At 39.0% G+C, this 13,310-nt stretch overlaps 2 protein-coding genes across 3 annotated transcripts in view; both read right to left on the bottom strand.

The window, feature by feature from the left end:
- LOC125015031 (integrin alpha-11-like) overlaps positions 1 to 2,010 on the bottom strand; it is a 39,902-nt gene extending 37,892 nt beyond the window's left edge. For both annotated transcript variants that reach the window (XM_047596668.1, XM_047596669.1), the window contains exon 1: positions 1,887 to 2,010. In XM_047596668.1, coding sequence (XP_047452624.1) covers positions 1,887 to 1,935 — 49 coding nt within the window. In that variant the 5' untranslated portion in view covers positions 1,936 to 2,010. The remainder of the gene's footprint in view (positions 1 to 1,886) is intronic.
- A 6,145-nt stretch (positions 2,011 to 8,155) lies between these two features.
- On the bottom strand, positions 8,156 to 13,222 carry si:ch211-284k5.2. Its single transcript, XM_047596926.1, has 5 exons — positions 13,076 to 13,222; positions 11,336 to 11,416; positions 10,917 to 11,035; positions 9,504 to 9,687; positions 8,156 to 9,296 (listed from the first exon to the last, which is right to left on the bottom strand). Exons 1-5 carry the CDS (start codon positions 13,166 to 13,168, stop codon positions 9,111 to 9,113), a joined length of 663 nt encoding a protein of 220 aa, XP_047452882.1. The 5' UTR covers positions 13,169 to 13,222; the 3' UTR covers positions 8,156 to 9,110.
- Between the last annotated feature and the right edge of the window lie 88 nt (positions 13,223 to 13,310).

Genomic DNA, 13,310 nt, shown 5'->3' with positions numbered 1-13,310 from the left:
CTGCCATAGAAGGCCATTACCCTTTGGTCGCAGCATGATCTTAGTATTTGACTGTGTTGAAGTATTTTCTCAGAGTGCTCCAGTTTGTCTTGTCCAGCTGTCTAAATGAGCAAAATGTGTGGAAAACTCATCAGGCGGTGTGGGATTATTTGCCAGAAAAGACAGCAGTGAGGATTTTGGCTGCAGAATACAAAAAGGATAAAAGACAATGGAAAAGAAAGTATTGTCACTGTTATTGAGATGTGTTTGTTTCCTCTCAGCTGAAAGGAATTTGCTCCTGTCTAAAATGAGCCAAGGACCAACTCAATATATCAGAAATGTTGGCAAAATACACATAGGGACTTGCCAGAGCAACTATACAAGATCCATATCCAAGTCTGACAGTCTGCTATTGCTGTCTTCATTTCTTGACTAATTTGGATGAACCTCTCTGTCAATGATGTAATATTTTAAAAATTCTTTATGATGCCGAGCAGACTTTATGACTTTTCTCTGTTTTGATTATGTGCTCATTGGGTGATCTTTCACTGTGTCTAGTTGTTCATATAATTGAGACCAGATATTACCTCAACAGCTGCTACTGCAGAAACATGTTATACAACGTCCTTTTTATTTTGCTAGACTAGAACTAAGGAATTTTGTGTTTTTCCAAAAGCTACAAAATTAGATGCAGCATTAGGAAATAAATAGCTCAAAAAATGGGAATGATTTAATGAACAGCAGCTCATTGCCAAATGTCGTCTGCATCACTTCCTCCAGCAGGCAGGCAGATGACTGTACTGGGTCCAAATCATTGCAGCCTGCTGATCACAATATAACTCTTCAACCCCCTGACAAGCAGCACAGAACAGATTAAAAGTTACAACCCTGACAGTTGGTGCAATACCTTTTTGTATTACTCCTCAAACACACTTGCAGAAGCTGACCACATAATAATCTTACTAATCAACCAGATTTTAGGTGTTCCCATCTGTACAATATAATTATTTTGACATACAGTGCTTGTGAAGTTTCACAGCAGCTTTCAAATGGGAGGTCATTCTATTTACTATTCTGCTTAAAAACTTCCACAGTCCACAATGGGTGTAACAAATGATCCCATCACATGCTGTATATTTTCCAAATTGAAATATGATACAAGGAGGATTCAGAATTTACCAAGATTATAATCCCACCTGTTTATATCGGTATGTTAAGCCAAATGCAAAGAATTAAAATAAAATGGAACAAGAATGAGTGGCTTGTGTGTTATAGACTGAGCAAAGCAGGTGGTAAGTGATGCTTTGCTGTGTGGCACTAGTAACCACTGACTGACAATAATGTTGCGACTGATGCGTTGTTTAATGATCAGAATAAAAGCCACAACATGCTATAAAAATCAATTCTCCCTCTTAGTTCAAGGAGAAATTCTCATAACCTCAGCGAGAACAGCTACTGACCCGCAGGCTTTAACCACGGGGGAAACACTCTGATTCACTTGAGGGACCAGTGGGATCATAGTACTCCAGCTGAAATCTATGGTAACAACTTAATAAGAGGAAATAGGGAAATGGTCTCTGAGTCTAACACAAACACAGAAGTGGTCAAATTTGTAAAATTATGTTTTTATGGCAGCAGCAGGGCCATGGTGATGGAGATGTTACTACTCATCCCTTAAATCAACAGTGTTTGGTATCTTTCTCTCTCTGTCGCCAATTTGGAGAAATTAGTTACTGAGGATTTGCACTGTAGCCTTGACTGGTGCTCTTAATACTTGCCATGTCAACAGGTGTCTGAAATCTGCATCTAGCCAACAGTCCATCCGCAGCACCTGTCTGCTATAAACACATTGAAGCTTTGAGCTCTGTCTCTCTCTGACCTGTGTAATTTGTTGATTGCTTGCTCACCTGGCAGAAGGCAGCAGATCCACAGCAGCAGAAGATGGTGATAATCCATGGCTTTGCTTGTACAGAAAATACTGATATAAAAGAGTGAGGGTGTACGGGTTGATTCTTAACTCTAGTGCCTTAATGTGTGACAGGGACAGACAGAGAAGAGAAGGAGGAGGAGGTGGAGAAGGAGGAGGAGTATAGTAAATGCACCTCCTCCTGCCTTGTAGGTCTGCTCTACACACACACACACACACACACACACACACACACACACACACACACACACACAAAGAGCCTTTAACTTCACCTTCCCTTTTCAAAACCTTTAATGTCTCTGCTTCAGCAAAAACAGGAAATGCCTCAATTTGTGACTGTGATTCCACAGAATGTGCAGAGGACCAGATGTGAACCAGCGTTCTCCGGGAGGATGTTATTAAGGAGTGTGGAGATAATGAGTATAGTCGATAAATGCGCTATGACACAGTGCAACTGGGAATACCTTTAGAGTGTAGTCTATACTTTTATAAACCAGTTCAAACCTTTGATGAAGTTTAGTGCTTGGTGTGGTAACACATAATTTTCATCCAGATACATTTTCAGAGGCAATGCTGTTCAAACAAAATGGTGCTATATTTTTTAACTGCATTGATGTTGGTAGCAGGTGGTAGTAGTGGATGGTGAGTCAACTGTGCTGGTTAGGGGAATATTTTAGATTTATCAAATGTTACAAGTCATAGTCATAGTGGACCAGACCACAGTTTGATTCAGTTCAGAAAATATAACCTTACTGCTGCTAAATGCTAACATAAGCTGCAATTTAGACAACAGGACTTGCTTAAGTTTCTTAAAAACCTTCTTCACTTCTGACTGACTGATGTGTGAGTTCCACTGATTTAAACAATGCAATGATGCAGATTCATGATGAATTTGTCACCAATTCCCAATTTGGAATGGGACCCAATGTGATGATGCCTCTGTGAAAATATGCGAATGGAAACATCATAGGAGGGTTGTGGTAGAGAGCACATTAGGTTCAACAGAACTGAGCCAAAATACACAAGTGAAGGAAGGTAATGTGGCACAGGTGGAACTAATCACCCAGGCAGTAAACACACGAGGGCATGCATCTCAGGCACAGACATCTGAAGAGATATGTATTATCAAGACAAAACAAGAAGAAAGAAGAAAAAAAAAGAAAGAAGGAAGCAATGACTTTAGCAAGTCCGGATTAGAAGTTACAGGACCTACTAAAAACTTGTGTTTTAACACATATGCCACCTGTCATAGATATTAACACCAGAGTACTTTGCTATTCTCTAATCTCAGTATTCCCAACAGCCAAATTCTACCTGATGGCAGGACGTTAGAGCAGAGACATATCATGACATATAGTATCTGTCATTCCTTCATATTGATTTGATTGTTTTCAAATGTCAGAGAGCTAAAGCATCTACGCAAATCTGTGCAAATAACAGTAGGTGAAAGTGTGGACGTACAACACTCCAGTGAGTGAGCAGAAACTATTTGAATGTGAAGACTGGGTTTAAGTGATTATTATTACAATCCAGAAGCAACTAGTTACTGGTGTCATATGACCACAGTGCTGTGCTGTGATCTGATTTCATGGGTTCTATTCAACAACACTGTTGTTTGTTATTTTTCTGCTGTAAAACATTCATTTGAAACGCATAGCCAAAGTTTACCAGGGATTTTAGGCTGTATATTAATAATTGTTTGTGACTCAGTCAGTTAATATATTGTTCTATATGTATTCTAACGGTAACCAAATATTCAAAACACAACTGAATTAAGCTGTTAATAATTTTCACATTTTTCTCAACACAAACTTTAGTTTCTGTCTGCAAAAACAAGTAACTTGTTGGATTTTCTGCTGGTTAAATCAGAAATATATTGAACGTCATGTAATGTCATTTCTGTGTGGAATAAAGGTGGATATGTGCCATGATGTGCTGGTTCTCCATTCAGGTGGATTCTGTTTCTTAGAAGAGCCAGGCCAGCTGTGTCCTTCTGTTCACCGTGTGTATGCTAAACTAAATTAATCTCAAGAGCCACTGGCTGTAGCCTCACATCAACGAGGGAAGAATGTCACCAGATCATACAATTCACCATGATGAATGTATGTTTTTTTTTAACATGCACAATTTATTCTATAAGCAAATGTTTAACCATCAAACTAGTCCCATGTGCTCATCTTGGATTAATCCCCACCATGTAATTGTGTCAACATGCTTTTTTTCTCCGACAGTGTTATTAATTAAGGACAAACACAGAGATTTCCCCTCCCTGTGAGTAAAAAGAGAGGCAGAGTGCCACCAGTCTGCTAGAAATAACAAGTGGGAACTCATAGTCAAAACAACATAAATAAAGTGAAGCAGACGGTAAAATGGTAAAATGGTAAAATAGCTTATAAACTAGCAGGTCAGTGAACATGACACCCTTTCACTCTCCAGCGTATAAACTGCACATAAACACAGACATAAGATATAGAGTGTAGGATAAGTGACATTTATAACATAACCACAATGTCCAATGAAGACCGAAAACAAAGGACAAAATGAACATGAGTCAGTCTGACACCTCCCATGACAACAGGATGAAAAACAACACAGCCGAGAAAATAAACTGTTCTGAGGTCACCCAACCACATAACTACTAAGCAGACGGTGGAATAAAAAAGCTGTTTTAATGAGCACCACTAAATGACAACAAAGTTTTCTTTTAATTTTCTGACACTCAACAAGCTGAGCTAAATATTGGAAAGATGGCAACACATTTATCACAGAGTACACAAATACAAAGTTAATATGAAATCAACTCTTTTCATTTGGAAAACTTTACCCAAGAAAAACTTGCCTTGAGTGCTTTGTGCTATTCGTGCTAAAATCTAATACATCTTATCCATATATTGCATCAGCTGTGTCTTGAGCTCTGGTTTGTATCACAATTAGATTCTACATGTATGCCTTAGTTAGATGTACTGTATGTGTGTACGACAGATGTATGTTTATCCAGTCTAGCTTCTCTTGATCTCAATAATAATAATCGTGATCTTAGGACCAGTTAGCAGACACTCATAATGCTTTCATGGTATGTTTGTTTTCTTCTATGTGACATTTATCAGCTTTGTCCTGATTCATTTTTGCTTTGGTAGGGAACATGCTGTTTCTGCGTAATTGCAGTGGGGGCTACACTGCAGCTGCAGAAGCTAAATTCAAACCAAGAAGTAAAAGTATCAAACTAATAATATATTTTCCATTTGTTTTGTTGACTTTGGAACTTTTAAGCCGGTACATCATGTTAACATTCGTGAGTTATATGCTTTTGGTTAGCACAGCACTAGCCGCTGTCTGTTTTTGTCTTTGTCTATGCTAGTATTCTCAGAGAAAGACACGCTGTTTGTTGTTAAAGTGAATATTTTCAAGGATCCTCTCTTTACTGCTGTCTGCCATGGACAAAGTCTTCTCTCTTCTTTCTGATGTCTATTACAGTCTCACTGATTCCACATTCATTCTCATTGGCAGTCTAAACTTGGATCAGCTTTCCTCTGTTTCTGACAGAAATGAATAATATGATTCTTTCATTTTAACCCAGCTAATCAAGCTTTTCAGTTTACATGACTCAACCCAAACGTCCAGATCCCTTCCTTACAAACATGGTTAACAATACCCTGACTGCAATATTCTGTAATGACTTAAGTGATTAAAATAAAGTATAGACCCATTAGACAAGTGAACAGGTGCAAACACAGTTCAGGCATAACATTATGACCACTGACAGGTGAAGTGAACACTGATCACATCATGGCACCTGTTGGTAGACAGAATATAAGAGGCAAGTTAACATTTTATCCTCAAAGTTGATGGGTTAGAATCTGGAAAATGGGAAGCGAAGGGATTTGAACAAGTTTGACAAGGGCCAACTTGGAATGGCTATATGGCTGGGTCAGAGCATCTCCAAAACTGCAGCCCCAGTGGAGTATTCCTGGTCTGCAGTGGTCATCTACTATATCTATCAGAGGTGGTTCAAGGAGGAAGGAGTCAGTGTGATGCTTTGGGCAATGTTCTGTTGGGAAACCTTGGGTCCTGTCATCCATGTATATGTTGCTTTGACATAACACCTACCTAAGCAACGTCACAGAGTATGTACAACCTTTCACAGTAATGAATGGATGATATTTCAGCTGGATTATGTACCCTGCCACAAAGCAAAGAGGAGCACAACAACGGGTTTGAGGTGATGTCTTGGCTTCCAAACTCCCCAGATCTCAATCGAGCATCTGTGGGATGTGCTACACAGACAAGTCTGATCTATGCAGGCCACATCTCACAATTTACAGGACTTAAAGGATTTGCTGTTAACAGCTTGGTGCCAGACACCACAACACACCTTCAGGGGTCTAGTGGTCTATGAAGTCTATGTCTCGGCGGGTCAGGGCTGCTTTGCCAGCAAAATGGGGACCAACACAGTGTTAGGAAGGTTGACATAAAGTTATGTCTGAGCAGTGTATATTGCTGAAAGAACCACAGTATTTTATATGTCACCCCTTTTTTGTTTTGAAAAGAAGGAAACTCACTGAATATTATTTGATATTTTACCATTTGGTCTGGTGCCTGGGGAGCAGTCCTAGTTTACAGTTCCAAACGCTAGTTAACTGTTCCCAGATGGCCTGCTGTCCTGGCCTTAAGAGTTTTCCAGTCAAGCTTGCCATGAGGACAGACGGATGGTGTTAAAGGACTTTTCCACTGCACATATATTTACTTTTGTAATTCACCAGGCCCTACTCTTGATTAATTGGTTTATGATGATATTATTGCTTTTAGTAATATTTCGATTTGGAAACTATGCTGCATGGCATCCTCTTTCTACTATATCTGCCTCACAACTATCAAGCTACACAAAAGGACAATCCAGAAGTGGTCGTCCACACATAAAAGGTGCTTTCCAGGTGGCTCAGTGAGACACCAGACCTGGAAGCTGGAACTTCACTCCAATCTAGTAAAACAATGCGGTTGGAGAATGTGAGCTACACTTTAGGCAGCATTCTTCCCTGTCTCACAAATATCACAACTACTAGGTGTCCTGGCTTTTTACTCACCTCATCAAGGTAAACTGCATTTCCCTGCTGTAGTGGTAGAAGTGACTATTACTAAATTACTTTGTTGTTGTCTGGCAACACAGTGATGTTAGTGGGGGCCTTTAGGTCCTATGTGTTGAGGGGAGGGGCCTCTGTGGATCATCCCACAGATACGTGATCAGTTTGGGATCTAGTGAATTTGGAGGCCAGGTCAACACCTTATGCTGTTCTTCATGTTTTTTTCAGTTGTTCCTAAACTGTTTTTGTGTGTGTATGTGTGTCAGGCTGCATCCTGGACTAGGTGGGAAGTACATGTTTAAGTAACATATACACAAATGAATGCCAGGTCCAAAAGTTCCCCAGCAAAACATTATCACAGAATGGTCAATATCATTTATATCTCCTGTTAATGGTTTTAATGTTGTGGGTGATCGGTGTGTATGTATAAACCAGACCCCTATGATTTTTTTGCCATGAAAATTATGCTTTTATTATACGCAATGTTAATGTAATTTAAAATAATAATAATAATACAAAGGCCTACAAATAAACAGGCCTTTTTTTATTACATTGTTTATTTGTATTTTTTATTTAATTTGATCTCATTTGTTTTATCTTTCTTGTGTTTTCTGTGTTGTTTACTTTTATGTGCAATGAAGTTACAGTGACAAAGTAATTTCCCACGTGGATCATTAAGGTCTGTCTAAGTCTAAGTCTAACAGTGAATTGTCAGTTTTAATAACTAGTGTAAATTAAAACCGTCCAATGAGATGTATTTCCATATTGGAATTTAGTAATTATTAATTATCCTTGTAATTTAAAACAACATTACTTGTTATTAATATAACATATTTTCTTTGCCTTTGTCTTCAATGACATTTTGCTAAAGGAAACCAGCTGTTCTTATTTATAAACACAATCCAACCATTTCTGATCTTCTTAGAAGTTATTTCTCATCTCTCTGCAGGAATGTACATATACTGCCCTCCAGCGGACAAAACCATAAAGTGTAGGACCTGCTAACAATTTGGTTCTGTTTGTACTGTATATTGTTCTCTTGACATAAAATTAAATATCCTGTTCAGCAAATTTTAATTTATCAAATAAAATGTTGAGCCAGTGTACACTTTATTGCTTTTAACAGACTTCACAAGTACATTACGCTTAAAATAAGTATATTTATGACAGCATTTTTTTTTTAAGTTGTCAAGGTCTTTTAATGATTACTGTCACATGTAGACATTGTAAGAGTGCATATGAGTAGTAGTCACCTTTTATGTCAGTAATCCAGGAGTTTCTTGAACTAAATCACATGAAAAGGGGCACAAAACATCATCTCCAAAAAAAAAAAGAAATCTGGTTACAAATATTAAATACTTCAAGTCATGGAGCACGCTTTAGTAGGGTAAAATGTCTCTTTTCTGTTGATTGCCTGATTTCCACCCATGAAGTCTGTTAGTGAAACTCTTTGGATAATTCAACCCTAGACTGATCAACCATTCCTGGCTGGGCCCTCATGAAAAGGGGCCCAGGGTACACACTCATCTGCTTACCAGATCAATGCCTGTGTAGATCTTGAGATGTGTGGACTTGTGCGGTCTATTGGTGTTGGTAGATCTGTTTTGGAAGGTTGCGGACTACGTAAGAGTTTGGGGAACTCTCTACATGCCACATGTAAGAAACCTTTATTATATACCCTACTCCAGAACACAATAGTTGTTCATTTTGTCATGTACTAATGAATACAATAGGCAGTTGTACTGATTATACTTTTGTCAACCAGAAGCAAAAATACAGAGATCCCATATAACACTGTAGTTGTTTTACATCAAACACATATTCTTACTTAGGTTTGTACAACATCTTGATGCTCTTGCTATAAAGATATGCACGGTAGCTTGTGCATATCACATGAAAACATTGCAGGTGCACACAGTTTGAACAGTCATTATGGTTGGATCATTACCAGTTTGCTTATCTAATAAAAACTTCAGAGACTACAAACTGAACTGGACTATAAAAGTCATGTTCCTCAATGACAAATGGATATCCACACAGCTGTAGTTGAAAAAGAACCTTCATGCAACAGAACCAGGGTGTACCCCGCCTTTGCCCGATGCCAGCTGGGATAGGCTCCAGCGACCCTAGTGAGGATTAGGCGGTACGGAAGATGAGATGAGATGAAATTGTCTATTTGAGGACATCATTGGTGGCTCCTGGATGTTAGTGTTGCAGGATTCTCTGTTTTTCCTGTTAGTGTTGGAGTTGCAGTACCTTGCAGACTGCTCACTCCCTGCCACAGTGGCAAACTTCACCTTCCTCCTCATTCTCTGCAGACACACAGACAGCAGTCAGATCATTCATCTTCTGCTCCAGGGCTCATTCCAAAATAACAGTACGATGGACACTATCGCATGAACACAAGCCTACTGGTCCAGCAGACATCACTCATCTCCGTTAAATCAACTGCTGCAAGTGTTACTTGTTATTCGTACATATATATATATATATACTGTAGATATCTAAATCGGACTCACCTGTCTGTCAGCTATCCCTGTGGGATATCGAGAAATGTCATTCAGCCGATGTTCTGTCTTCTCCCAGTCATCCAGCCACAGCTGCCGACGGTACTCCGATTGGCGAGATGTGATTCGCTGGTAGATGGCCTGATTCTGATGGCTGATTGACTGAAGCTCCTGCTTCCTCTTGTTTGCGTTCAGACTAAAGAAGACACAGAGGACGAGAACATAAAAGAAAAAGATTAATACACAGCTGACCATTGTTGCAAATCATCCAATTCTGTCTTTTCATTATTTCCTTTCCCCATATACTGTACGTCTAATTGTCATATCAGAATCTACAGATTCCAACAGAGTGACCCAAGACCAACTTTCCAGCACAAAATATTAGTGAGTTGGAAGCCGGCCCGGCTTATACTATAAATACATTTTAATTATGTACAGCCTTTAAATAAGACAGTTCCCCTGAAAATATTGCTATGGATCTCCTGATGATGTCTCCAAATGACCTGAAGAACTGAATGTATTCTGATAATCAAATACAAAATGGACTTCAATCAACTGTCCACAAATGTGTATACATACATTGCATGAAAAGCACAAGGCAACTGCACTGACCCACAACTTTGAGTGTTCACTGTATAGGACACATTATTTTACATTTTACTAATCAGGAGTCTGTCACAGAATAACCAAAAACCTCAGCTGATTGTAGATATGAAAAGACTAGTCTAAGGGCAGATAAACAGCAGAAACTGTCGTCACCATGACACAGCCACATCAGAATCAATAATTCAACTCCAGAACAGTGCAGAGCTGGTCACATCAATTATTCAAAGTTACTTTGCTAGCTCTGCTACCTGCCATTGCCAACTTAGCAATTCTGCTATTAATGGATAAGCCTTAGTGAAACATTGTTCTCGTGGATTTTACCCGCACAGATGTTATGCACTGTGTGTGAGAGCTGAAACGATGAAAGGCATTGTTTTGCTGGAAAGACAGAAGAAATCACAGTACTTGGGTATAGTGTAATTCTGTAATTCTGCTGCCTCAGTTGTTAAGTTACTATGAGAACACGAACAGTCTACATCCAAGGACATTATGGGACAGGAAATTGATTAATGTGATGATATAAAATGAAAAATGAGAAGAAATGATGTGTGCATTCACTATACATGGCAGAACATGGCATTATGTGAAGAAGAGATGCTCTGGCACGTCAGAATGCACATGGCATAGTGGGAAACGACATAATAAATCTTAAAATGCAATAATGTGACATAACAGGACAGTTCATGACCATGTGACTTTATCACTTACTGAGAGGAGGAAGTGAGAGGATGCGACATGACATAGTAAGGCAGATGTGGCATGACACATCTGCAGATAATTTGTGTTGGTATGTTACTCATTAACAACAAAACATATTACCTCCTCAGGTGGTACTGGTTCCTGTGGTCAACCAGGCCTGCAGAGCAAACGATGTCGGCCAGTTTGGAAGCTAGGAGGCGATTGTCTCTATCAATGACAAACAGCCGCTCGTCTTGCAGCTGAACCACAGACGTCAAGGGCCAAACACAGACAGGGGTCATTTCAGGTCACTGAATCTACAACTAAAGGGCAGCATGAAACACTGAAACACTGAAAGTCTTTAACCTTATTGACTTGACTGACTGACATTGAACTAGTTTAAACCCATTAGGTCACCCAGTGGATCAGTTGAAATTATCATTTCAAAGCAACTGATTTAAACAGTGTAAAACTGTGTGTGTGTGTGTGTGTGTGTGTGTGTGTGTGTGTGTGTGTGTGTGTGTGTGTGTGTGTGTGTGTGTGTGTGTGTGTCCACTGACCTGAAGTTTTTTCAGCTTGAGCTGGACATGAGCTGGGGTCTTGATACCCTTGTTGTCCACAACTGGCAAGGCAGAGGTTACCTGTAACCATGGTGAGTCAATGGTCTGTGTTTTCCTCACCTGTGGTTAGTGCCCCTGTATTTATGTCTGAGTGTGTGTGGACAATGTAATGTGCCTCAAATATAAGGGATATTTCAAGTTTTCATCAAACCATATAAACATTGTGCATATGTTTGTCTGATTTTATATGTATAAGTGTACATTGACATCAGAAAATCATAAAGTTATTTCCATTACTGTCCTAGTTTCCTAGATGCTAGGACTAACAGTAACAATTATTGATTGTCAATTTGTGGCAAGTTGGTAGAAATATATCTTTACAAATACTCAATACATTTTCTCTGCATGGAGTGTGTTTTATTTGTTGTTTATTATATGAGTTAAAAAAGGATTAGTGTGCACTTTGAGAAGAGTTGTATAGTATGCTTTGGTTTGTTATTTTTGCCTTGGTATGTGAAAAGATATGACTGATGCGCGGATTATTATCACAATTTCCCCTGAGGTGTCTGGTAATTGAATGAATTATGTAACACTGCAATTCAAGCTTTATGTTGTTGTTACTTGAACCTCCCGATACTCAATCCTGCCAAATTTACAGGTAGCTTAAGATATCCAGACTTCCTGGCGTGTCTGTGGCTCAGTAGGTATAGTGAGTTCTCCATAAACCAGAGAGTGTCCCCAGAATGTGTCAAAGTGTCCTTGAGCAAGACACTGAACCCCCAATTGCTCCCAGTGCATTGTACTGGCGTGAGAATGTGTGTGTGTGCTTGTGTGAGTGAATGGGTAGATGTGTCTGTGACTGTAAAGTGCTTTGAGTACCAATAGGTAGAAAAGCACTATATAAAAATAAGACCATTTACCAGTATTGAGGTTACAATATTACAACTAATCAATCTCATGAAGGTGTAGTGACTAATATACAGTAGATTTTTTTCTTTCACCATTTAATTTAACATTAGCTTGGTGTTAATTAAAATTAAACATCAGATGGCTAATGTGCTAATGTGTGCTAAAGGTTAACTATTTGGTACCTTTTTGTTCTTTGTGAAGTGACTGTTCAATTCTGCGCATAAACAAGTTACAACAACTATACAATATATACTTTCCTTTTCTGTATTTGATTTATACATTTATAACACACTATGAGAAACTAACAGCAGTGTTTTATATGAAACAAAAAACACCATATTTTTGTAATTTTGCAGACTTTGGTAGGAGAAATGTTTGGTTAATATATATATACTGTACTTGTATATGTAATCCTTCCATTTGGGATCATCCCGTACATGTCTTGATCAGTTATTCACCTGAAACCACTGACACATCATAATCTCAACTTTTATATTTCGACTAACTAACATAACATTCATTTAACCCTACAATTTCAAAATCCACAGGTCACTGCTGTCCCTCCACTAATCTATCTGAAACCAAATTATCACAGTCCATTAATCGTACACTGCTCCTTCCTTCCCTGCACGTTATTAACCCTTCCCTATCAATTGTAGCTACACTAAAGCTTTATCTTTAGGCATTTATTCCATTTATTCATCAGTCTTCCAGAACAACCATTTTTGACTGAGACCGCTACCCTAATAGACTTCTATCCTTTAGCAACCAAACGCCAACACATACAAATGACCAGCAGTGCCTCATTCACCAGTCCCTCCATCCTTTTACCTTTCTACGGTGGTTTTCGTAGTTATTCTGGTCCCATCGCTGCTGCAGGTAACGGTTAGTGACCGATTTAAAAGGCTGATATGACCTGTGCATGTTGCAGCTCTGATAAAAACCACACAGTCACTCATTTACAACTGTCCAACCCAGCCGGAAAGTGGTAGTAGTATGTTTGCAGGACTTGCAGATTGTCACCATGGAGATGTACCCTCCTTTGTCTCACTGAAGACAGGTAAGG

This window comes from Mugil cephalus, chromosome 10 (genome assembly GCF_022458985.1).
Source record: "Mugil cephalus isolate CIBA_MC_2020 chromosome 10, CIBA_Mcephalus_1.1, whole genome shotgun sequence".
Lineage (NCBI taxonomy): Eukaryota > Metazoa > Chordata > Actinopteri > Mugiliformes > Mugilidae > Mugil > Mugil cephalus.
This window is presented reverse-complemented; position numbering and strand designations above follow the sequence as displayed.

Excerpts from the sequence above, each read along its gene's own strand:
- si:ch211-284k5.2 (XM_047596926.1), bottom strand. The coding sequence starts at position 13,168 with ATGCACAGGTCATATCAGCCTTTTAAATCGGTCACTAACCGTTACCTG. Across the intron at positions 11,417-13,075 it reads ACGAAAACCACCGTAGAAAG|GTAACCTCTGCCTTGCCAGT; the intron begins GTAAAAGGATGG and ends CCATGGTTACAG. Across the intron at positions 9,297-9,503 it reads CAGGGATAGCTGACAGACAG|AGAATGAGGAGGAAGGTGAA; the intron begins GTGAGTCCGATT and ends GTGTGTCTGCAG.